General features: G+C 49.4%; 1 protein-coding gene across 1 annotated transcript in view; it reads left to right on the top strand.

The window, feature by feature from the left end:
• The window catches only part of LOC138249319 (transient receptor potential cation channel subfamily M member 2-like), a 1,037,937-nt gene that overhangs the window by 746,627 nt on the left and 268,792 nt on the right, over positions 1-22,518 (top strand). The window contains exon 25 of the mRNA XM_069203278.1: positions 12,896-12,907. Within this exon, the coding sequence (XP_069059379.1) occupies positions 12,896-12,907 (12 nt within the window). The remainder of the gene's footprint in view (positions 1-12,895; positions 12,908-22,518) is intronic.

The raw sequence follows: 22,518 nt of genomic DNA, 5'->3' as shown, positions 1-22,518 counted from the left end.
CTGCACACACTACACTTGTCTAGGGGGAAGTTCATGATTTGCATTCCACTTTCTTAGTATATGGTTTTGCTCCTAGACCTATTTTCTCCCATTGCATTCTATAGCATTTCCTATTGTTTGCATTGTTCTATGACTATTTACTTGTCTAATTTTGGTGCCTAGTGTATATATTGTGTATAATACCTCCAGTAGGAGTATTGTCTCTTAGATATTTTTGGTACTGTGTCACCCAAATAAATACCTTTATTTTTGGTAGCACTGAGTATTGTCTTTACTTGTGTATAAGTACTGTGTAACCATAGGTGGTATTGCAGGAGCTTTGCATATCTCCTAGTTCAGCCTAAGCTGCTCTGCTATAGCTACCTCTATCAGCCTAAGCTGCTAGAACACTACTTCACTAATAAAGGATAACTTGACCTGGTATAAGGTGTAAGTTCCCAAGGTACCCACTAGAAACCAGGCCAGCCTCCTACATTTGTGCAGACTGATGGCTCTGAGCATGGGAGAGGAGCAATTCTATCCCAAACCAATGATGATGGCCTTGACCAGCCTGCTGCTTTTATTAGCAGGAGCTTACTCCCCAGGGAGCAGCGTCAGAGTGCCATTGAGAGGGAAGCCTTTGCTGTGGTTTGGTCCCTGAAGAAGTTCAGACCATACCTGTTTGGTACTCACTTCACAGTTCAAACTGACCACAGACCTCTCAGATGGCTTATGCAAATGAAAGGAGATAGCCCTAAACTGTTGAGGTGGTCCATATCCCTACAGGGATTGGACTTTGTAGTGGAACACAGACCTGGGACTGCCCATGCCAATGCAGATGGCCTTTCCAGGTTATTCCACTTTGGAAATGAAGACTCTCTTGGGAAAGGTTAGTCTCATCCTCTTTCATTTGGGAGGAGGGGTTGTGTTGGAAAATGCCTCTCATGGCATGGTTACCCCCTAACTTTTTGCCTTTTGTTGATGCTTCTCATGATTGAAAGTGCGCTGGGACCATGCTAACCAGGCCCCAGCACCTGTTTTCTTTCCCTAAACTGTACCTTTATTTCCACAATTGGCACAGTACTGGCACACAGATAAGTCCCTTGTAACTGGTACCCCTGGTATCAAGGGCCCTGTGGCCAGGGTAGGTCTCTACGGGCTTCAGCATGTATTATGCCACCCTGGGGACCCCTCACTCAGCACATGCACGCTGCCTCAGCTAGTACTTAATCTTTAACAATTCATAACTTTGCTTGTGTAAAGTGGATTTTGATTGTTTCAACAGTATTTTAGTCAGATACATATTCTTTATTTTTTATAAACCTGTGGGGTGTCTTTTTGTGGTGTTTCCACTGTCATGGTATAAGTTCTGCACAAATACTTTACACATTGTCTTCTAAGTTAGGCCTGACTGCTCAGTGCCAGGCTACCGGAGGGTGGGCACAGGATAATTTGGATTGTGTTGTGATTTACCCTGACTAGGATTGAGGTCCCTACTTGGACAATGGTGTATACCTCTGACTAATAGAGACCCCATTTCTAACATAAGTTAACATAGATGGAAACATAGATGCAGGACTTTGCTCTGTTGCTAACCAAGGAAGTCCTCCCAAAGTGGCAGCCTGATTGGAGGACAAATGTTCAGGCACAGAATCTCCAAGAACCACAACTCCTGGCCCAGTTTGAGGCAACAAAGATGACTTGCACCTGGCTTCTCTAGCGCTTCTTCAGAACCTGAGGCAGGTATGGTGGTAATGCTTACAAAAGTCCTTTGTTCCATTGTAGTCAGAATGCATCTTCAAGCAAACACCATGGTCTGCCAGACGATGTCTGATAAGTTAATCCGTTCTGGCATTCAGCGGCCCCCGATGTCCCTGGCTACCAGGAAGATGTCCTGCTCACCCATTAATCCTGGCAAAGGATCCAGGACCCTACTCTGTCCTGATTGTTGCAGTACCACATGAATGTTGAATAATCTGTTAGGACTTACAACAGCCTCCCTTTGATGGATGGCAGGAACGTTTTTAGGGCAAGGCGGATCACTTGGAGCAGCAGAAGAATGATATTGATATGGCTCTCTGGGGGACACCAGACACCTCTGAGTGATGCATCTATCACAAACCTGTGTACTTTGGAAAGGGCAGAGGGAGTCAGGTTGGCATTTATGAGCTAGCATTGCAAATCCGGGTTTGTCTCCACTGAGATCTAGACTGAGTCTGAGAGGCAGCCCTGCTGCTGAGTCCAATAACACATACAATGTCGTAGTTGGGATGAGAAGAATGCATGGGGCTGGAAGCCCAGGAAGCTCACAGCAGCCCTCACCAAGACCCAGGACTAACCCTGATACAACGGGATCATATCCTGAACTCCCCAGATGTGTGGTGGAAAGGTCTTGAAGGACATAGTGTCCAGGGAAGCCTTAATTAAGTGACTCTTCTGTGCAGAGCACAGATATGAACTTGGCTCACTCATGGATAACCCAAAAACTTTCAAGAGTTTGTCCATCGTCCGGGGGTGGTCTATGACTGACTGCAGAGAGCTCCCTTCATCAGCCAGTATTTGAGGCACAGAAACGCATGTATCCCAGAATTTCAAAGGTGACAAGCGACTACAACCAACCTTCACCTTCCTGACCACTTCCGGGGTCAAGGAAAGTATGACAAATAGGAAGTGTTCCAAAAAATAGTGAACTAGAGTGTGGGAAGTGGGCTCTGTATATACTATCTCAAAGTGAGAGATAGCATGCACAGCGTCCAAGGGTTCTCCTTAGAGGGTGATAATGGCAAAATTAGATAATACTAATGCTCTATTTTGTGGTAGTGTGGTCGAGCAGTAGGCTTATCAAAGGCTAGTGTTAAGCATTTGTTGTACACAGACAGGCAATAAATGAGAACACACACTCAAAGACTTAACTCTGGGCCAATAGGTTTTTATATAGAAAAATAATATTTTCTTAATTTATTTTTAGAACCACAAGATTCAGAATTTAGGTAAGTACATAAATTGTAAGATACTTCACACAGGTAAGTTGGAACTTTGAATTAAAACAGTAGCATACACAGTTTTGGCAAAAATGGCAATAAGCTATTTTAAAATGGACACTGCAAAAATCAACAGTTCCTGGGGGAGGTAAGTAATAGTTAGTTTCTCAGGTAAGTAAAGCACTTACAAGTTCAGTCTCCTGGGCATAGGGAGCCCACCGTTGGGGGTTCAAATCAACAACAATGATGCCAGTGTGTGATTTATTGAAAAATGCACACAAAAGGCATATTAGAGATGCCCCCCTGTATACCAGTCCAATTCCTTTTGTTACGATGACCAGTTTCTGCCAGCCTGCCACAACCAGATGAGTTTCTGGCCACATGGGGAGAGTGCCTCTGTCACTCTGTGGCCAGGAACAAAGCCTGCACTGGGTGGAGGTGCTTCTCACCTCCCCCGACAGGAACTGTAACACCTGGCGGGTAGCCTCAAAGGCTCCTGCCTTTTGTTACAGCACCCCAGGGCATCCCAGCTAGTGGAGAAGCCCGCCCCTCTGGCCACTGCCCCCACTTTTGGCAGCAAGGCTGGAGGAGATAATGAGAAAAACAAGGAGGAGACACCCACCAGTCAGGACAGCCCTTAAGGTGTCCTGAGCTGAGGTGACCCCTGCCTTTAGAAATCCTCCATCTTGAGTTTGGAGGATTCCCCCAATAGGATTAGGGATGTGCCCCCCTTCCACTCAGGGAGGAGGCACAAAGAGGGTGTAGCCACCCTCCAAGACAGTAGCCATTGGCTACTGCCCCACAGACCTAAACACAGCCCTAAATTTAGTATTTGGGGGCACCCCAGAACCCAGGAAATAAGATTCCTGCAACCTGAAACAAGAAGAAGGACTGCTGACCTGAAAGCCCTGCAGATACGACGGAGACGACAACTGCTTTGGCCCCAGCCCTACCGGCCTGTCTCCTGACTCGAAGAAAACTGCAACAGCGACGCATCCAACAGGGACCAGCGACCTCTGAAACCTCAGAGGACTGCCCTGAACCAAAGGACCAAGAAACTCCAGTGAACAGAGGCTCTGTTCAACAACAGCAACAACTTTGCAGCTTTCTTGCCACTTTCAAAGGACTCACTCTTCCCGCCGGAAGCGTGAGACTTCACACTCTGCACCCGATGCCCCCGGCTCGAGCTCCAGAGAACTAACACTGCAGGGAGGACTCCCAGGCGACTGCAACCTTGTGAGTAGCCCGAGAAGACCCCCCTGGTCCCCTACAGCGACGCATGCCGAGAGAATCCAGAGGCTCCCCCCTGACCTTGACTGCCTGTAACAAGGAACCCGACGCCTGGACCAAGCACTGCACCTGCAGCAACTAGGACCAGAAGGAATCAAACCTCAGTGCAGGAGTGACCCTCAGGTGACCCTCTGCCTAGGGAAGCCCCCCTGTGCCCTGCCTGCACTGCTAGAGTGACCCCAGGATCCCTTCATTGATTCCTATTGAAAATCCGACACCTGCTTTGCACACTGCACCCGGCCGCCCCTGTACCACTGAGGGTGTGTTTTGTGTGCTTACTTGTGTCCCCCCACCCAGTGCTCTACAAAACCCTCCTGGTCTCCCCTCCGAGGACGCGGGTACTTACCCGCTGGCAGTATGGAACCGGAGCGCCCCTGTTCTTCGTAGGTGCCTATGTGTTTTGGGCTCCTCTTTGACCTCTGCATCTGACCGGCCCTGTGCTGCTGGTGTGGTAACTTTGGGATTGCCTTGAACCACCAACAGTGGGCTGCCTATGCCCAGGAACTTAGACTTGTAAGTGTCTTACTTACCTGACAAACTAACCATTACTTACCTTCTTCAGGAACTGTTGATTTTTGCACTGTCCACTTTAAAAAAAGCTTATTGCCATTTTAACTAAAACTGTGTATGTTACTGCTCTAATTAAAAGTTCCTAACTTACCTGTGTGGAGTACCTTGCATTTTATGTATTTACTTCAAATCTTGAACTTGTGGTTCTAAAAATAAATGAAGAAAATATATTTTTCTATATAAAAACTATTGGCCTGGAGTTATGTCTTTGAGTGTGTGTTCCTCATTAATTGCCTGTGTGTGTACAACAAATGCTTAACACTACCCTCTGATAAGCCTACTGCTCGACCACACTACCACAAAATAGAGCATTAGAATCATTTAATTTTGCCACTATCTTACCTCTAAGGACTTGTGCACACTCTTACTTTGAGATAGTATATACAGAGCCAGCATCCTATAATATACACAATAGCAATCATCAATTAGCATAGAAAGAACAAGCATTAGCAATACTTAATGAAAATAGTAGGGGCCCTTGCGGAAGGGCCACACCATATATTAAGAAAGTGAAATGCGAAGTGAAGTACCCCACCCAAGGATATGGAGTTGTTAGAGGGGAGCTGGAAGAAATAGGTACCCCAAGAGGTGAGTACCTGAGTGACCCCCAGCAACGGGGAGAGCAGAGATAAGTACCTGGTCTGCCTAAGGACTGACAGGAAGATTTGGAAAAAGGATTGTACAAGAACAGGATCAGACTAGAAGAAACCAAAGAAGGATTTCGGTAGAAGAGGACTTGCAAAAGAAGGGGACAGAGTCCAGTCCGTGATGTAGTGTCCAGTGGGGCAGGAGCTACTACCCACCCTTCTTGGATGAAGAACCAGGTTGATGGGGAAGGAAGACCAGCTGTGGAGCCCAGGAACTGAAGATGAGTCCTTGGAGCGGTACAGATGGTGTCCAACGTCGGTTTTCGGGTTGCAGTGGTGGGTGGTGTTGGAGAACCACCAACAAGCCTTGGCAAATGCAATAGGAGCAAAAGAAGAGTTGCAAGGCTGAAGACGAATAGCAAGGCCCAGGGAACTCGACCCTCTTAGGGGAGTCCGGGGTGACCGTTAGCAGTCAGGAAAGCCAGCAGAAGCAGTTGTAGACCCCACAGGCAACCCACTGGCAGCAGGCGCAGTAAGTCACAGTGAGACCCAGTCAGCACACCTGAAGAGGAGTTCCACATCGCTGCCGTAGCAGAGAGGAGACTGTGCTTGGCAGGAAGAGGGGCTGGGGCTACTGGGAGCCTGTAGATCCCTTGGAGCAGGAGACAACAAGCCTTGGCAGTGGGAAGAGTTGTGATGCACAGAGGGAATGTCCTGTAAGGAAAGGCAAGGGCTCACCATCTCCCAAGTTGGACAGCTGGCAAAGAGGACCAAGGAGACCACTCCAGATTACCACCTGTGATGCAGGATCCAAGAAGTTCCAGAGGAATGCTGATCCACCCAGGCGGATGTCTTCGCTGTAGGTGCCTGCAGATGCAGGGGAGTGACTCCTTCACTCCAAGGGAGATTCCTTCTTGCTTCTTGGTGCAGGCTGAATTCTTGCCCACTCCAGATGGTGTTCAACAGGGAAATGTTGCAGTTGCTGGAAGGCGCCAGAGAAACAATGTTGCAAAGTGAAGTTGTTGCTGGAATTGCAGTCTTGTCGGTTCTTGAAGAGACCAGTTGCGGTTCCAGTGACCAGAAGTTGAAGTAAATGATGCAGAGGAGTCTTGGTGGAGTCTTGCACGTGAAATCTGGGGACCCACCCTCAAGGGAATCCCTAAATAGCCCTAAAAGGGGGATTGGTCACCTAGCAAGGTGACTACCTATCAGGAGGGATCTGTGATGTCACTTGCCTGACCCGGCCACTCAGATTCTCCCAGGGACCTCTGCACATCTTGTTTTCAAGATGGCAGAATTAAGTGGCGACCTGGAGGAGCTCTGGGCTCCACCCCTGAGGTGGTGATGGACAGAGGACTGGTGACTCCCCTTTCCTTTGTCCAGTTTCATGCCCAGAGTAGGGACCGGGGGTGCAAGCAGGTTTATGCAAGGAGAGCACCAAATGTGCCCTTCAGACCAAACCGGTGGCTTGGGGAGGCTTCCTATTTCCAGGGGAGAGGGTGTTGCCTCCCTCGCCCACAGGAAATCCTTTGTTCTGCCTTCCTCTGCCTGAACTGGTAAAGCAGCAGGAGGACAGAAACCTGTCTGAGGGGTGGCAGCAGCTCGGGCTGCCAGGAAAACTCCAGACTGTTTGGAGCAATACTGGGGGTCCTCTAAGGAGCTCCCAGAGTGCTTGGAATCATACAACCATTACTGGCAACAGTATTGGGATATGATTCCAACATGTTTGATGCCAAACATGCTCAGGTTCGGAGTTACCAATATGTCGCTGGACACAGATAGAGACCTGTGTCCATTACATGGGCAAAATGGCTTCCCCGCACTTACGAAGTCCAGTGCAATTAAGCTGGAGTTCGCAGTGGCACCTTTGCTCATGCTGGGGTGCCTTCACACACAGGGACCTGCACCCTGGCCTCTGGGGGCTAGGAGGGCCTATCAAAGGGTGTGGCATACAGAGACCTGGTGCAGTGACCTGTGGTGTAAGAGTGCATGCATCTTTTCGCACAGGCTGCAATGGCAGGCCTGCAGACACATTTTGCATGGGCTCTCATGGGTGGCACAATACATGTTGCAGCCCATGGGGTACCTAAGTACCATATACTAGAGACTTATAAGGGGGCACCAGTATGCCAATTGTGGAGTGCACAAAAGTCCTAGGCAACCAAATTTAGATGGAGAGAGCACAATCACTGGGGTCCTGGTTAACAGCATCCCAGTGAAAACAGTCAAAGCACACTGATAGGAGGCAAAATGTGGGGGTTACCCAAGGCAAAAAGAGTGACTTTCCTACAGTGTCGACCCCATACTCATATTCAGCTCCCACACGGAGGATCCCGACTTCGACAGAGACCTTGTTCCCCAAGTTGGATCCTGACCCTTATGCCTATGGGTACAGTCTTGTGGAGAATGGAGGCGTCGCTGGACCCTTTAGAATACCAGCTAGAAGAACAAAACCCCATGGACTGAGGTCAGGACCTGGTTGAGGCCAGTGGTCTGGATACCTCCCCCGACGCTAGCATGCTTTCTCCCCCTACTGTGAAACTGAGTTGGGAGCATCCTACTTAGTGGTGGTGAGGAGAGCAGCTGAGATCTTGGGCCTCAAGCTGCATTCAGTGGCTCTCAGGACTAATCTCCTGACTGAGGTGCTTCAGCCTGGGGCTTCCACATCAGAACCCCTTTTGCCCTTCAATGAAGCTCTCACTGATGTCCTACCGAGCACTTGGTCAAGCCCAGCACAGGGGCCCTTCTGAACAGGACTAAAGCCCTCCTTCATAGGCCTGCGCCTAATGACCCAATGTTCCTATCCCAACCCCCCCACCCCACCCCACCCCAGAAAGTTTGGTTATCCAAGCTTCCCCTTCCCATGGCGCATTCCCTTCTGCTACCATGGATATGGAATCCAAGAAGCTGGATCATCTTGGGAAGAAGATTTTTTCTTCCTCGAGCTTGGCATTGCGGTCTGTGAGCACCGCATGTAGGAAGCTGGCTCTGTATATACTATATCAAAATGAGATACAGTGTGCACAGAGTCCATGCGTTCCCCTGAGGCTTGACAGAGGCAAAAATAGATAATACTAATGCTCTATTTGTGGTAGTGTGGTTGAGCAGTTAGGCTTATCAGAGGGTAGTGCAAAGCATTTGTTGTACACACATAGAAAAAAGAAGAAGCACACACTCAGTGACTATGACTCAAAGACCAATGGTTTTTATATATTCTAAAAATGTATTTTCTTAGTTTTTAGAACCACAAGATTCAAATTGCAGGTAAGTACCTTAAAGGTTTCGTATTTCACACAGGTATCAACAGTACTTGGTTTGAAATAGGTAAATAATAAAGTTTTTGAATTATTGGCAAAAAGCTATTTTAAAACTGGACACTGCAATTTTCAAACAGTTCCAGGGGGAAGAAAAGTTAGATCTGTTTACAGGTAAGTACAACACTTACAGTCTCCGGGTTTGAGGAAGTCCACCGGTTGGGGTTCAAGTTAACCCAAGATACCCACCACCAGCAACACGGGGCCGGTCGGGTGCAAAGGTCAAAGTGGAACAAAATTAAAGTGGGCTCCTATGGAGACAGGGGGTACTCGGAATCCGGTCAGCCAGCAGGTAAGTACCCGCGACTCGGAGGGCAGACCAAGGGGATTTAAAGGAGCACTGGAGGGGCTACAAGTAGGCACCAAACACACACCCTCAGTGGCACAGGGGCGGCCGGGTGCACGGTACAACAGGATGCTGGGTTTCCAATGCTGGTCTACGAGGAGACCCCCGGGGTCACTCAGAGGCTGCAGGCGAGGTCCGGCGGGGTATCTCGGGCACTTCACTGGTTGCGCAGGGAGTATGGTCGCCTGCTGAACGATGAGGCACAGGGGGGTTAGTTTCTCCCAGGCGTGGGGGCTGCGGGTGCAGTGTCTTCTTCAGGCACCGGATATCTGCGTCCGGAGCTCGTGGTCAGCGGGGTCCTCGATATTCCCTCTGCAGGCCATCCTGGAGGGGTGGAGAGGTCAACCCAGGGTGGGCTCTTGCTCACAATCGCCCGGGAACCCTTTCTTCCTGGGTGGACCACCTGGACACGGGCCGTGGGTGTCGGGTGCACAGGGGTCATGACTCACACATCTGGAGTGAGGTGGGAGTCCTTGGTTGTATGTTTCTTTAGACAGAGGCGCTGTCCTCTGGAGTTCTAGGTCCTTTTGGGTGCAGGGCAGTCCTCTGGAGTTGACAGAGGTCGCTGGGCCCGCTGGATGTGTCGCTGGTCTTTTTGCAGGTTCTCTGAAGCAGGACACAGGCCGGTAGGGCTGGGGCCAAAGCAGTTGTCGTCTTCCTTCTTCTCTGCTGGGGGGTTTCAGCTAAGCAGTCCTTCTACTTCTTGTAGGTCACCAGGAATCTGGTGAGCTGGGTTCAGGGAGGCCCTTAAATCCTATATTTAGGGGTGTGTTAGGGGTCAGTGGGAGGTAGCCAATGGCTACTGTCCCTGAAGATGGCTACACCCTTCTTGTGCCCACGCCCTTTGGGAAGGGGTGCACATTCCTATCCCTATTGGTCCCTATCCTCCAAACCAAGATGGAGGATTTTGCCGGGAAGGGGTCACCTCAGTTCTGGACATCTTAGGGGTGGTCCTGGCTGGGGTGGTCACTCCTCCCTGTTTGACCTAATTTTCCCACTGGACTTGCTGCCAAAAGTGAGGCTTTGTCCGGGGGCGGGCATCTCCACTAGCTGGAGTGCCATGTGGCACTGTAACCTGAGGCTTGTGCCTTTGAGGCCCACCGGCAGGTTTTTCAGTTCCTGCAGGGGGAGGTGTGAAGCACCCCCACCAAGGACAGGCTTTGTTTCTGACCACAGAGTGCACAAAGGCACTCACCCCATGTGGTCAAAAACTTGTCTGAAAGTGGCAGGCTGGCACAGACCGGTCAGTCCTACACTAACTGTTGGGCCTACATAAAGGGGGCATCTCTAAGATGCCCTCTGTGTGCATTTTTCAATAAATCCCGCACTGGCATCAGTGTGGGTTTATTGTGCTGAGAAGTTTGATACCAAACTGCCCAGTATTCAGTGAAGCCATTATGGCGCTGCGGAGTTTGTAATGACAGACTCCCAGACCATATACTTGATATGGCCACACTGCACTTACAATGTCTAAGAATGGACTTAGGCACTGTAGGGGCATATTACTCATGCAGCTATGCCCTCACCTGTGGTATAGTGCATCCTGCCTTTGGGCTGTAAGGCCTCTAGAGGGGTGACTTACCCATGCCACAGGCAGTGGTGTGTGGGCATGACACCCTGAAAGAGGTGCCATGTTGACTTGGTCTTTTTCTCCCTACCAGCACACACAAGCTGCAAGGCAGTGTGCATGTGCTGAGTGAGGGGACCCCTAGGGTGGCATAATACATGCTGCAGCCACTAGAGAACGTCCCTGGCCACAGGGCCCATGGTACCATGGGTACCTTTTACAAGGGACTTAACTGTGTGCCAGGGCTGTGCCAATTGTGGAAACAAAGGTACAGTTTTAGGGAAAGAACACTGGTGCTGGGTCCGGGCTAGCAGGGTCCCAGCACACTTTCAATCAAGTTGGCATCAACACTAGGCACAAAGTGTGTGGGGGGTAACCATGCCAATAGTGGTACTTTCCTACACACAAAAAATCTCCCCCCCCTCCCAGAGGAAAGAGAATGAGACTAACCTTTCCCATGAGAGTCTTCATGGTCTAAGTGGAAGAACCTGGAAAGGCCATCTGCATTGGCATGGGCAGTCCCAGGTCTTTGCTCCACTACGAAATCCATTCCCTTTGGTATATGGGCCACCTCAGAAGTTTATTGTTCTCACCTTTCATTTGTATTAGCCATCTGAGAGGTCTGTGGTCAGTTTGAACAACAAAGTGAGTGCCAAACAGATACGGCCTCAGCTTTTTCAGGGACCAAACCACAGAAAGGCCTCCCTCTCAATGGCACTCCAACGCTGCTCCCTGGGGAGTAACCTCCTGCTAATGACAGCAACAGGCTGGTCAAGGCCATCATCATTGGTTTGGGACAGGACTGCTCCTATCCCATGTTCAGCGGCATCTGTCTGCACACTGAATTGCCTGGAATAATCTGGAGCTTTAAGAACTGGTGCTGAGCACATTGCTTCCTTCAGGGTGTCAAAGGCCTTTTGACAGTGGTCCAGTTTACCTTCTTAGGCATCTTCTTTGAGGTAAGTTCAGTGAGGGGAGTCACAATGAACCCATATCCCTTCACAAACGTCCGGTAGTACCAGGTCAAGCCACGGAATGCCCTGACTTGAGTCTGGGCTTTTGGAGCTTCCCAGTCCAGAATTGTCTGGATCTTGGGTTGTAAAGGAAGCACTTGTCCTCCACCTACAAGTTGGTCCAAGGATACAACTGTCCCCTGCCCTATCTGGCACTTAGATGCTTTGATAGAGAGGCCTGCTGATCCTGCCAGCTGGAGCTAAATACATCAATATCATCTAGATATGCTGCACTAAAGGACTCCAGACCAGCAAGGTCTTGATTCAACAACCTTTGGAAGATGGCAGGGGCATTCTTTAAGCCAAAGGGCATAACAGTGAACTGATAATGTCCATTAGGTGTAGAGAATGCTGTCTTTTCTTTGGCTCCAGGTGCCATCCTAATTTGCCAGTACCCTGCAGTTAAGTCAAAGGTACTTAGAAATTTGGATGCACCTAACTTATCAATCAGTTCATCTGCTCTGGGTATAGGGTGTACATCTGTCTTAGTGACAGAATTGAGTCATCTGTAGTGCACACAGAACCTAATTTCTCTCTTGCTATCTTTGGTATGAGGTTTGGGGACCAAGACCACGGGGCTAGCCCAGGGACTGTCAGAGTGCTCCATTACCCCTAACTCCAGAATCTTGTGGACTTCCACTTTGATGCTCTCTTTGACTTGGTCAGACTGTCTATAGATTTTGTTTGTGACAGGTAAACTTTCTCCTGTGTCCACATCATGGGTACACAGGTGTGTCTGACCAGGGGTCAAAGAGAAGCACTCAGCATACTGGTGTAGGACTTGCCTGCAGTTTGTTTGCTGTTGGGCAGAGAGGGTGCCTGAGTAGACAACTCCATCTACTGATCCATCTTTAGGGTCAGTTGAGAGGAGGTCAGGGAGAGGTTTACTCTCTGCTTCCTGATCCTCATCAATAACCATCAGCATGGTTATGTCTGCCCTATCATTGTAGAGTTTCAGGCGGTTAGCATGGATCACCCTCTTGGGTATCCTGCTAGTGCCCAGGTCCACTAAGTAAGTGACCTGACTCTTTTTCTCTAGGACTGGCTAAAGGCCTCTCCATCTGTCCTGAAATGACCTGGGAGCCACAGGTTCCAGAACCTAGACTTTCTGATGGATACAACTACCTGTGGATTCCTCACCTTATGAATTCACCCATGCGCCAGCATCCAACGGAAAATCTTGGTCCCAGCTCTCCACGTCGACGTCACAATTGCACGGCTCCACGCGACTCACTGTGCCAATAAGAGATCCTCACCTGCGTGCTGACGCCAGTTCCCTTTTTTCCATGCCTTTGACCCTAACGGTTTTCTCCTAGCTCTTGCTACTGTTGGAGGTGTTCCATCTTGTTGCTAATTTCTATCCGGTTTCTAGTTACAATGTCTCCTCCTAGGAAGTCGGGATTCAAGCCATGTCGAGAGTGCGGGGGTCGCATGTCGGTTACTGACCCTCATGACGATTGTCTTTGGTGTCTGAGCTCTGAGCATGACGTCGAGGAGCGTGTTTCCTGCCAGAGCATGACTCCTAAGGCTCTGAAGGAAAGAGAGGCCAAACTCTTTTTGGCCAAGGTGAAGAAGGGGCATAAGAGTCATCATAGATCCTCTTCACGTACTTCTTTGAAGAGACATAAGAAACAGCGTTGTCATGACTCTCGGCATCGTTCAGCTCGGAGCCGGTCAAGATCAAGGTCTCCATCTCGACGGCGCCGTGTGACGTGGGAGATGAGTCCGACGGTGACTCCACAACTTCAGGGCCCTCAGGCTTCTCCAGTGCTGTCAGTCTTCGAGGTAGTGGCACCTCCGGAGAGTCCTCGATTTTCACCTAATGCTCAGGATTCTGATGTTCAGCAAGCACAAGTGCAACATGGAGACCAGCGGTATCCTGCCTTCCCGGCTCCGGGAGTGGATCCGGCGGCATTTTTAAATGCCATGTTCTCGATGTTTAGTGCAATGGCCCCTGCTGGTGCACCGGCTGGTCCCATGGGTCCTTTGGCATTTTAATTGGGCCCTCCTGCTCTATATAAGGTGGTGCCGTTTATGCCCTTCTTTCCGGTGGAGGGTACCGGACTAGCGCTGATGACGTCGCCTCAAGGCCCTGTCATTCCGATGACGTTGCCTTCCAGACCTATGGTGCCGATTTCATCGCCCTGTCAGTCGATGCCGAGGGTGGAGCCTCAAGTATCCTCGACGCTGTTGGGATCCATTCCGGCGCCGGATCCGAATGATGGATTCGACCAAAGCCAACCTTCCTCTCCTGTTCCGCGTCTTCAAATGTTGAAGCCAGTGTCATTAGTGTCGGCCAATTCTATGTCGACGCTGAGGTTAGAGGCCTGAGGCCAGACTGAGGTCACGGAGAAATGCCTTGAGACTCTTGGATGAGGAAGAGTGCCAAAGGCAGTTGTTGGAGGAGGTTGAGGTTGTGGAGCCCTTGGGAGAATATCAAGGGCTGGATTCAGCCAGTGGGCTTGACACTTCCCCGGAATGGGACCTTTCTTCACCGGGGGAGTTCAAGGAGGAGGTGGCCTCCTTCCACACGGTGATTCGAAAGGAGGCACATTTTTTAGATCTTCCATTGCCTGCTGCAGAGGTTAAGACAAACATTTTGACAGAGGTCCTGCACCCTTCTTCAACTTCTGCGGATCCTTTGCTTCCGTTCAACGATGCTCTTACGGAGCCTATATTAGAGCTTTAGAGGAAGCCTGTGTCTTCACCTGCTGTTAATAGATCTGTGGCAAGAAGGTACAGAGTGGTGCCTGGAGATCTGGGGTTCTTATCGAAACATCCTACCCCGGAGAGTCTGGTTGTTCAGGCCTCTTGCTCTATACGGTCTGCTCCAGGCTCCTTCCCTGTGATTCCATCGGACAGGGAATCCAAGAGGATGGAACAATCCGCAAAGAAAACGTTCTCTTCTTGCAGCATGGCTCTCAGGTCTGTGAATGCTACCTGTGTTCTGGGTAGATACATCTACGCCCTCATGGACTGTGCCAGGGCTATGATTCCTGACCTGCCACAGGAGCACAGAGCCAATTTGGTGAACCTCTATCTGATGCGCAGGCTGTGGCAAAACAAATAATCCAGTCTGGTCTGGATTCCACAGACTCGTGGCCAGGGCAATGGGTACATCTATTGCTACCAGGAGGCACGCTTGGTTGAGGTCCTCTGGGTTTTCGTCTGATGTACAGACTACTTTACTGGATTTGCCCTTTGATTGAGAGAAACTATTTGGTGATAAAGCGGACTCTGCCCTAGAGCGCTTTAAAGATTGTCGGGCCATGGCAAAGTCTTTGGGTCTGCAAGCCCCTTCTGCTACCCCTTTCAGGTTCTTTTGGAGCTTCAGGGGGCTTGGGCATGGAGCTGTCTACCGTGGGCGGCCCCAAACCACTATCCAACAGCCTGCCAGCCTCCCATACAGATCCTTTAGAGGGCGGGGGAGGGTTCGGACAAGAGGGGCCACCCAGCAGCACCCTGCATCATCCTCTTCCTCTGGAGGACAACAGCAAGGGAAGCAGCCCTAGTTTTCTCCCCATTTTCGACCACACGTCTCCTGTAGGGGGAAGATTATGTATTTTTCTCCACAAGTGGGAGTTAGTTACATCAGACTCATGGGTTCTGAACATTGTGAGAAAAGGATATGCTCTCCCTTTTCAGGAGTTTCCTCCTCCCATCCCTCCCCGTCCCTTGTTTTGCTCAGAAGACCATCTCCTGTTGTTGCAGCAGAAGGTTCAGATCCTATTGTCAAAGGGTGTAGTGGAGTTGGATCCAGAGCAGGAAAGGGGTCAGGGTTGTTATTCAAGATACTTCCTGATCCCCAAGAAGGACGGTAGATTGAGACCAATCCTAGACCTGAGGATTCTGAATTTGTTCCTCAAACAGGAAAATTCAAGATGCTGACTCTGGCACAGGTACTTCTGGCGTTGAGCAAAGAAGATTGGATGGTGTCTGTCGACTTGCAGGATGCTTACTTTCATATCCTTATACTCAAGTCGCACAGGAAGTATCTCCGGTTTGTGGTGGGGTCGCAACACTACCAGTTAACGGGCCTTCCGTTTTGGTCTTACTTCAGCACCTCGAGTCTTCACGAAGGTGATGGCGGTGGTAGCAGCAAGTCTCAGAAGAAAGGGGGTATCGGTATTCCCTTACCTGGACGATTGGTTGATCAAAGCCAAGACTCCAGAGCTTGTGTTGCGTCACTTGCAGATGACAACTCAGTTGTTGTTAAGTGTGGGTTTTACGATAAATGTACCAAAGTCTCACCTGGAGCCCTCTCAACGCCTCCTGTTCATAGGGGCAGTACTGGATACTACATTGAATCGGGCCTAACCTCCGCCTCAGTGGATTCAGGACATTCAGGCGTTGATGTTTCAAAATGGAGCAGTTGTCTCAAGGTCTTACGCCTGCTCGGACTGTTCGCTTCTTGCATTCTGTTGGTCACTCATGCACATGAGGGCTCTCCAATGGTGCCTCGGCAGACAATGGTTTCAACACAAAGAGGATCTCGAGGAGTTGATAACGATCTCCAGAGACGCTGCAGCGGATCTACGATGGTGGGCTGTGGACGGCAACCTTTCTCAAGGAAGGCCATTTTCACTGCCGCCTCCGGTGGCCACGGTCATAACAAATGCTTCCACTCTAGGGTGGGGGCTCATCTGGGGGACCTGGGGATCAAGGGTTGTTGGTCTCCGGTAGAACAGACTTTTCATATAAATCTGTTAGAATTGTGGGCGATACGTTTGGCTCTCAAGGCCTTCCTTCCGTCCCTTTGCGGTCAGTCAGTTCAGGTCCTGACAGACAAGACTACCGCAATGTGGTATGTAAACAAGCAGGGAGGAGTAGGGTTGTATCTTCTCTGCAGAGAAGCTCTGCATCTCTGGTCTTGGCTTGAGGACCATCGGATTTGCTTGATAGCAAATCATCTGGCCGGAATACTCTCAGTCAACATTTTTCGGCCGATCACGAGTGGCATTTCCATCCGGATCTGGTCCTGCACATCTTTCAGATGTGGGGATCTCCAGGGATAGATCTGTTTGCCACTCGGGAGAACACGTACTGCCCGTCATTCTGCAGCCTCCAGTATCCGGTGCAAGGAGCTTTAGGAGATGCATTACAGATCTCTTTGCGCAACTAGTTGCTTTACGCATTTCCCCCCATACGCTGGATTCCTCAGGTTTTGAGGAAGCTTCGCCAAGATTGGGCTCAGGTCATATTTATAGCCCTGGATTGGCCAAGAAGGGTGTGGTACACGGACCTTCTCCAACTCTTGCTGTGCCCTCCGCTCCTTCTCCCTCTCAGGGCAGACATCCTCTCGCAGTCGCAGGGGCAGGTTCTACACCACCACCTCCAGAGCCTGCACCTTCATGCCTGGAGATTGAACGGGGCAACCTGAGTTCCTTTTTTCTCCCACCAGATGTAGTGGATGTTATTTTATCGGCCAGGTGACATTCCACTAAGACCGTTTATGCCGGCAGGTGGGCAAAATTTGTGGCTTGATGTGGAGAAAAGCAAATTGATCCTTTGAGGGCCCACCTATCCGATATTTTATTATTGGCATTAGATTTAGCAAAGAAGGGTTGTGCAGTGGCTACTGTTAAGGGTTATTTGGCTGCTCTGTCAGCCTTTCTTTGCCTCCCGGATCAGCCTTCATTGTTTAAATCACCTATTGTGATTAGCGGGGTCATTATGACCCTGGCGGAAGGTGGAGAACCGGCGGTAAGACCGCCAGCCTGTTTGTGGAATTATGACCATGGCGGTTACCGCCATGGTCATCCGCCAGTTCTCCGTTCCGCCCGCCAGGGCGGAGACTGCCGGGGCTGGAGACCTGGGTCTCCAGCCCGGTGGCCGTCACTATACCACTGGCTGTATTTGGACCCGGCTTACCGCAGCGGATTTCCAGGAATTCCTTCCCTGGCACTGATAGGGGTCTCCACCCCCCCCCCCTCCTCCCCCCGCCCCACCCTGACTCCACGCCAGTATGGCTGTTGGCGGCTCTCCGTCCGTAAAAGGACGGAGAGCTGCCAACGGTCATAATAGGCCGAGCGGCAAACCACCACCACTGGCGGTCTTCCGCACGGCAGTCCCTCGGCGGTCTTTAAAAAAGACCGCCGAGGTCAAAATGACCCCCTCGGTCTTCGAAGGGTTTAGTTAATAAGTTTCCTCCCACTCCTTTTCATGTGCCTCAGAGGGCCCAAATCTTGTTTTAACATTTTTAATTGGGGTCACCTTTCGAGCCCATGCACTCTTGCCCGTTAAGGTTTCTGGTGCTTAAAACAGTTTTTCTCATTGCTATCACCTTGGCTAGGCGGGTTAGTGAGATTCAAGCTATTTCTGTTAAACCCCCCTTTACCTTGTTTTTCCCGGATAAAGTGGTGTTGAAACCCAGGGATACTTTCCTGCCAAAAGTTGTCACTCCTTTTCATATAGGGCAGACCATTACCCTTCCATCTTTCTACCCTCCTCCTCACCCCTCGAAGGAGGAAGAGAGGCTTCACCGTTTGGACCCTAAAAGGGCGCTTAGTTTTTATACTGAAAGGATGAAAGACTTTCACCTGGAGGACCAGCTGTTCGTGGGGTATATTGGACAGAGGAAGTGCAGAGCAGTCCATAAAAGAAAAACCTCCAGGTGGGTCATTCTTTCTATCAAGATTTGCTACTCGTTGGCAAAGAAAGCTCCCCCTGAGGGTATCAGAGCCCATTCCACCAGGGCTAAGTCTGCTACTTCGGCCCTGGCAAGAGTGGTTCCAGTGGTGGATATTTGCAAGGCTGCAACTTGGGCGTCCCTCCACACCTTCGCAAAGCATTACTGCCTGGACTCCGAGGTTAGGAGGGACGGCCATTTTGCATGACCTGTGTTGCAGGATTTCTTGGTGTAACCAGTCAGGCACCCACCTCCGAGTGCGGTACTGCTTTGGGACTCTATTCATAAGGTGAGGAATCCTCAGGTAGTTGTATCCATCAGAAGAACAAGTTACTTACCTTTGGTAACGCTTTTTCTGCTGGATACATTAGCTACCTGTGGATTCCTCACAGTCCCACCCGCCTCCCCGTTGCCTGTCTGGTTACATTAAAGATATGTGGTTGTATAGGTGTATGTATATATTTATGTCTTTTCCTGTGTATATATAAATTATGGTTTTGATTATATTGCATCATGGTAGTTTTATGTATATATGTAATTATTGGAGTTATTGTGGGGTCGGTTCTCACCTGTTCGCCTAAAAGGCACGTAAAAAATGGGTGAAACTGACGTCAGCACGCCAGCGAGGACCTCTTATTGGCACAGTGACGTCAGCCGGAGTTGCGTGGAGCCGTGCAGTTGTGATGTCCTCGTCGACATGGAGAGCTGGGAAGAAGATTTTCTGTCGGATGCTGGCACATGGGTGCATTCATAAGGTGAGGAATCCACAGGTAGCTATTGTATCCACCAGAAAAAGCGTTACCGAAGGTAAGTAACTTGTTCTTCTGCCCTGGCTGGAATTCAAACATTGCAGTCTTTTTGGTCATACCACAACTTCTGGAGTTGTTGCCTTGCCTCAAGGTTTGTGGATGCCTCTTCCATGTACTCAGCCATCCTAGAGTAGAGGCCAAGCACATAGTTCACCACATCTTGTTTAGGCTCATGGAGAGGTCTCTCCCAGCCTTCTTTAACAAGTGACAGTGGCCCCCGTACAGAATGGCCAAACAGAGGTTCAAAGCGGGAACCCCTACTCCCTTCTGAGGCACCTCTCTGTAGGTGAAAAGCAAACATAGCAGGAGGACATCCCATCTCCTTTTGAGTTTCTCAGGGAGCCCCATGATCATGCCCTTCAGTGTCTTGTTGAATCTCTCGACAAGTTCATTGGTTTGGGGATGGTATGGTGTGGTGTGGTGAACTTATAAATCACCCCACACTCATTCCACATATGTTTCAGGTAAGCTGACATGAAGTTTGGGCCTCTGTCAGAAACCACCTCCTTGGGGAAACCCACTCTGATAAAAATACCAGTTAGGGCTTTGGCTACTGCAGGGGCAGTAGTTGAACTAAGGGAAATTGCTTAGGGTACCTGATAGCATGATCCACTGCTACCAGAATGACTGATTCCCTAAGGCTGTGGGTGGGTCAAGTGGACCCAAAATGTCCACACCAACCCTCTCAAAGGGTACCCCACCACTGGTAGTGGAATGAGGGGGGCCTTTGGGTGGCCACCTGTCTTGCCACTGGCATGACAGGTGACACAGGAACTACAAAACTCCCTAGCTTTCTGGGACATGTTGTGCCAATACAAATGGTTCACAAGTCTGCTCCATGTTTTGATTTGTCCCAAATGCCCAGCTAGGTGGATGTCATGGGCCATTGTGAAGATAAACTCTCTAAACACCAGTTTTGGGATCTCTGGCCTCAGTGTAAAGGAGCCCATCCTCCCAATAGATCTGTGGAAGTCTTGCTCACCGTAGTCTTGACCCATCGGTCTGCCTTTTTTCCCCAATTCTTGGGAAGAAATTGGACCTAGGTCTACCATCTGCTGATGCAACTTGTCATTGAAGCAGTTGCTCAACAGGTGTTCCTTCATAAATGAATTATAAAGCCCATCATAGTCATGCACTCCACTACCAGTTAGCCAACCATCTATTGTTTTCACTTAGTAGTCAACAAAATCAACCCAGGTATGGCTCGAGGTTTTGTGAGCCCCATGAACCTAATTCTATACTCCTTTATGGAGAATTCAAAGCCCTCAATCCGGGTATCCTTCATGAGGTCATAGGATTCTGCATCTTTACCAGAATGTGTGAGGAGTCTATCCCTACACTTTCTAGTGAACAGTTTCCGAAGGAGAGCTCCCCAGGGAGATCTGTTTAACCTTCTGGTTGCACAAGCCCTCTCAAAAGCTGTAAACCACTTGGTGATATCATCACCTATTTTGAGACAATCCCTTTGGGGATTGTTAGGATATCATTATTCTCTCTGACCCTATTCATGTTGGTGCCACCGTTAATGGATGCTAAGCCCATTTCTTCTCTCTCCCTTTCTATAGCTAGGAGTTGTTGCTCCAAAGCTAACCTTTTGGCCATCCTTGTTAAAAGGATGTCCTCTTCATTGCGGCTGTCCTCAGTGTTCCCAGAGGAGCTGGACTCCCCTGTGCAAGATCCAGATCCAGTGAGTTCTGTCCTTGGAGACAGGGGTCTGGGGACCCTGGTCTCTCTAGTTAGGTGATGAGGGGGGGGGGGGTTCATCCTCCTCATCTCTAACATTGTCCCTGTCTGAGTGGAGTTCTTCCTCCTCAGCAGGGTGGTCCCTGGTTTACTCTGCCAAGATCCCCTGGAGATCAATCTTGGTAGGGTTGGAACCAGTTATAATCTTTTGGAGCATACAGAGGGACCTTAACTCTGCCATCCCTAGATGGAGGTAAGGGGTGAGGTTGAGTTCCACCACCATGTCCTCTGAGTTGCTCATTATGTTACTAAAAGTTGGGATTACTTTTTAGAAACTAAAATCTATAGTAAGTAAATCCTAACTTAAAAATTACTTTTAAACTTAAAAGAAAGATGCTAAGGGTACTTAACCAAGGCCCTAGAAGGGCTTTTAAAAGTGTGGAAAAAATAGTCATATTCAAAAATCAGTTTTCTAAGGGCAATTTTGGAATTTTGTCGTGTGATCAGGTATTGGCCGAGTAGTCCAGCAAATGCAACGTCGTAGACCTCACCGCTGATCCACCTGTGTAGGAAGCTGGCTCTGTATATAGTATAGCAAAATGAGATATAGGTGGTCATTATCACATTGGCGATGAGTGATAAAGTGATGGTAATACCGTCAATAGGCTGGCAGTAATTACCGCCAAATTATGACCATGGCAGTGATAACTCCCTGTAGGAGGCTGGCCTGGCTTATAGTGGGTACCAAGTGATCCTTACACCTTGTGCCAGGTCCAGTTATCCCTTATTAGTAGATTAGAGGTGTTCTAGCAGCTTAGGTTGTTAGAGGTAGCTGTAGCAGAGCAGCTTAGGCTGAACTAGGAGACATGCAAAGCTCCTACTATACCACTTATATCATATAGGTACTATATCATAAGAAACACAATACTAAAAATAAAGGTACTTTATTTTATTGACAATATGCCAAAAGTATCTCAGAGGATATACTCCCTTAGGAGGTAAATAAAATACACAAACTATATACATAGACCAAAATCAGGTAAGTAATACACTTAGAAAGTTATAGCAAACACTGTAGAACACAATATAATGCAATATGAGACAATGGCCTAGGAGCAACACAAACCATATACTCCAAAAGCGGAATGTGAACCACGAATGGACCCCAGGCCTAGTGTAGTGTGTAGAGGGTCGCTGGGCGTGTGAGAAAACACTAAAGGTGTCCAAGATACCCCACCCCAAGACCCTGAAAAGTAGGAGTAAAGTTACCCTACTGCCCCAGAAAGAGAGTAAAGTCGAGATAGGGGATTCTGCAAGAACAACAACTGACTGCAAAGCACTGAAGACGGATTTCTGGACCTGAGGACCTGTAAAGGAACGGGACCAAGTCCAAAAGTCACAAAAGTGTCCGGGGGGGGGGAGGGGGCAGGAGCCCACTAAACTCCGGATGTAGGTGCAAAAGGGCTGCCTCCGGGTGGAAGAAGCCAAAGATTCTGCAACAACGGAAGGTGCCAGGAACTTCTCCTTTGGTCAGAAGATGTCCCACGAAGTGCTGGAGGATGCAGAGTTGTTTCTACGCAGAAGGACCGCAAATAAGCCTTGCTAGCTACAAGAGTCACAGTTGAGGATTTTAGGTGCTGCTAGGGCCCAGGAAGGACCAGTACGTTGCCCCTTGAAGGACGAGACAGAGGGGGCGCTCAGCAACTCAGAGAGCCCACGCAGAAGCAGGCAGCACCCGCAGAAGTACCTGA

Source organism: Pleurodeles waltl, chromosome 8 (genome assembly GCF_031143425.1).
Source record: "Pleurodeles waltl isolate 20211129_DDA chromosome 8, aPleWal1.hap1.20221129, whole genome shotgun sequence".
NCBI classification, from domain to species: Eukaryota; Metazoa; Chordata; class Amphibia; order Caudata; family Salamandridae; genus Pleurodeles; species Pleurodeles waltl.
The sequence above is the reverse complement of the archived record's forward strand: the minus strand, read 5'-3'. Positions and strand labels throughout refer to the sequence as shown.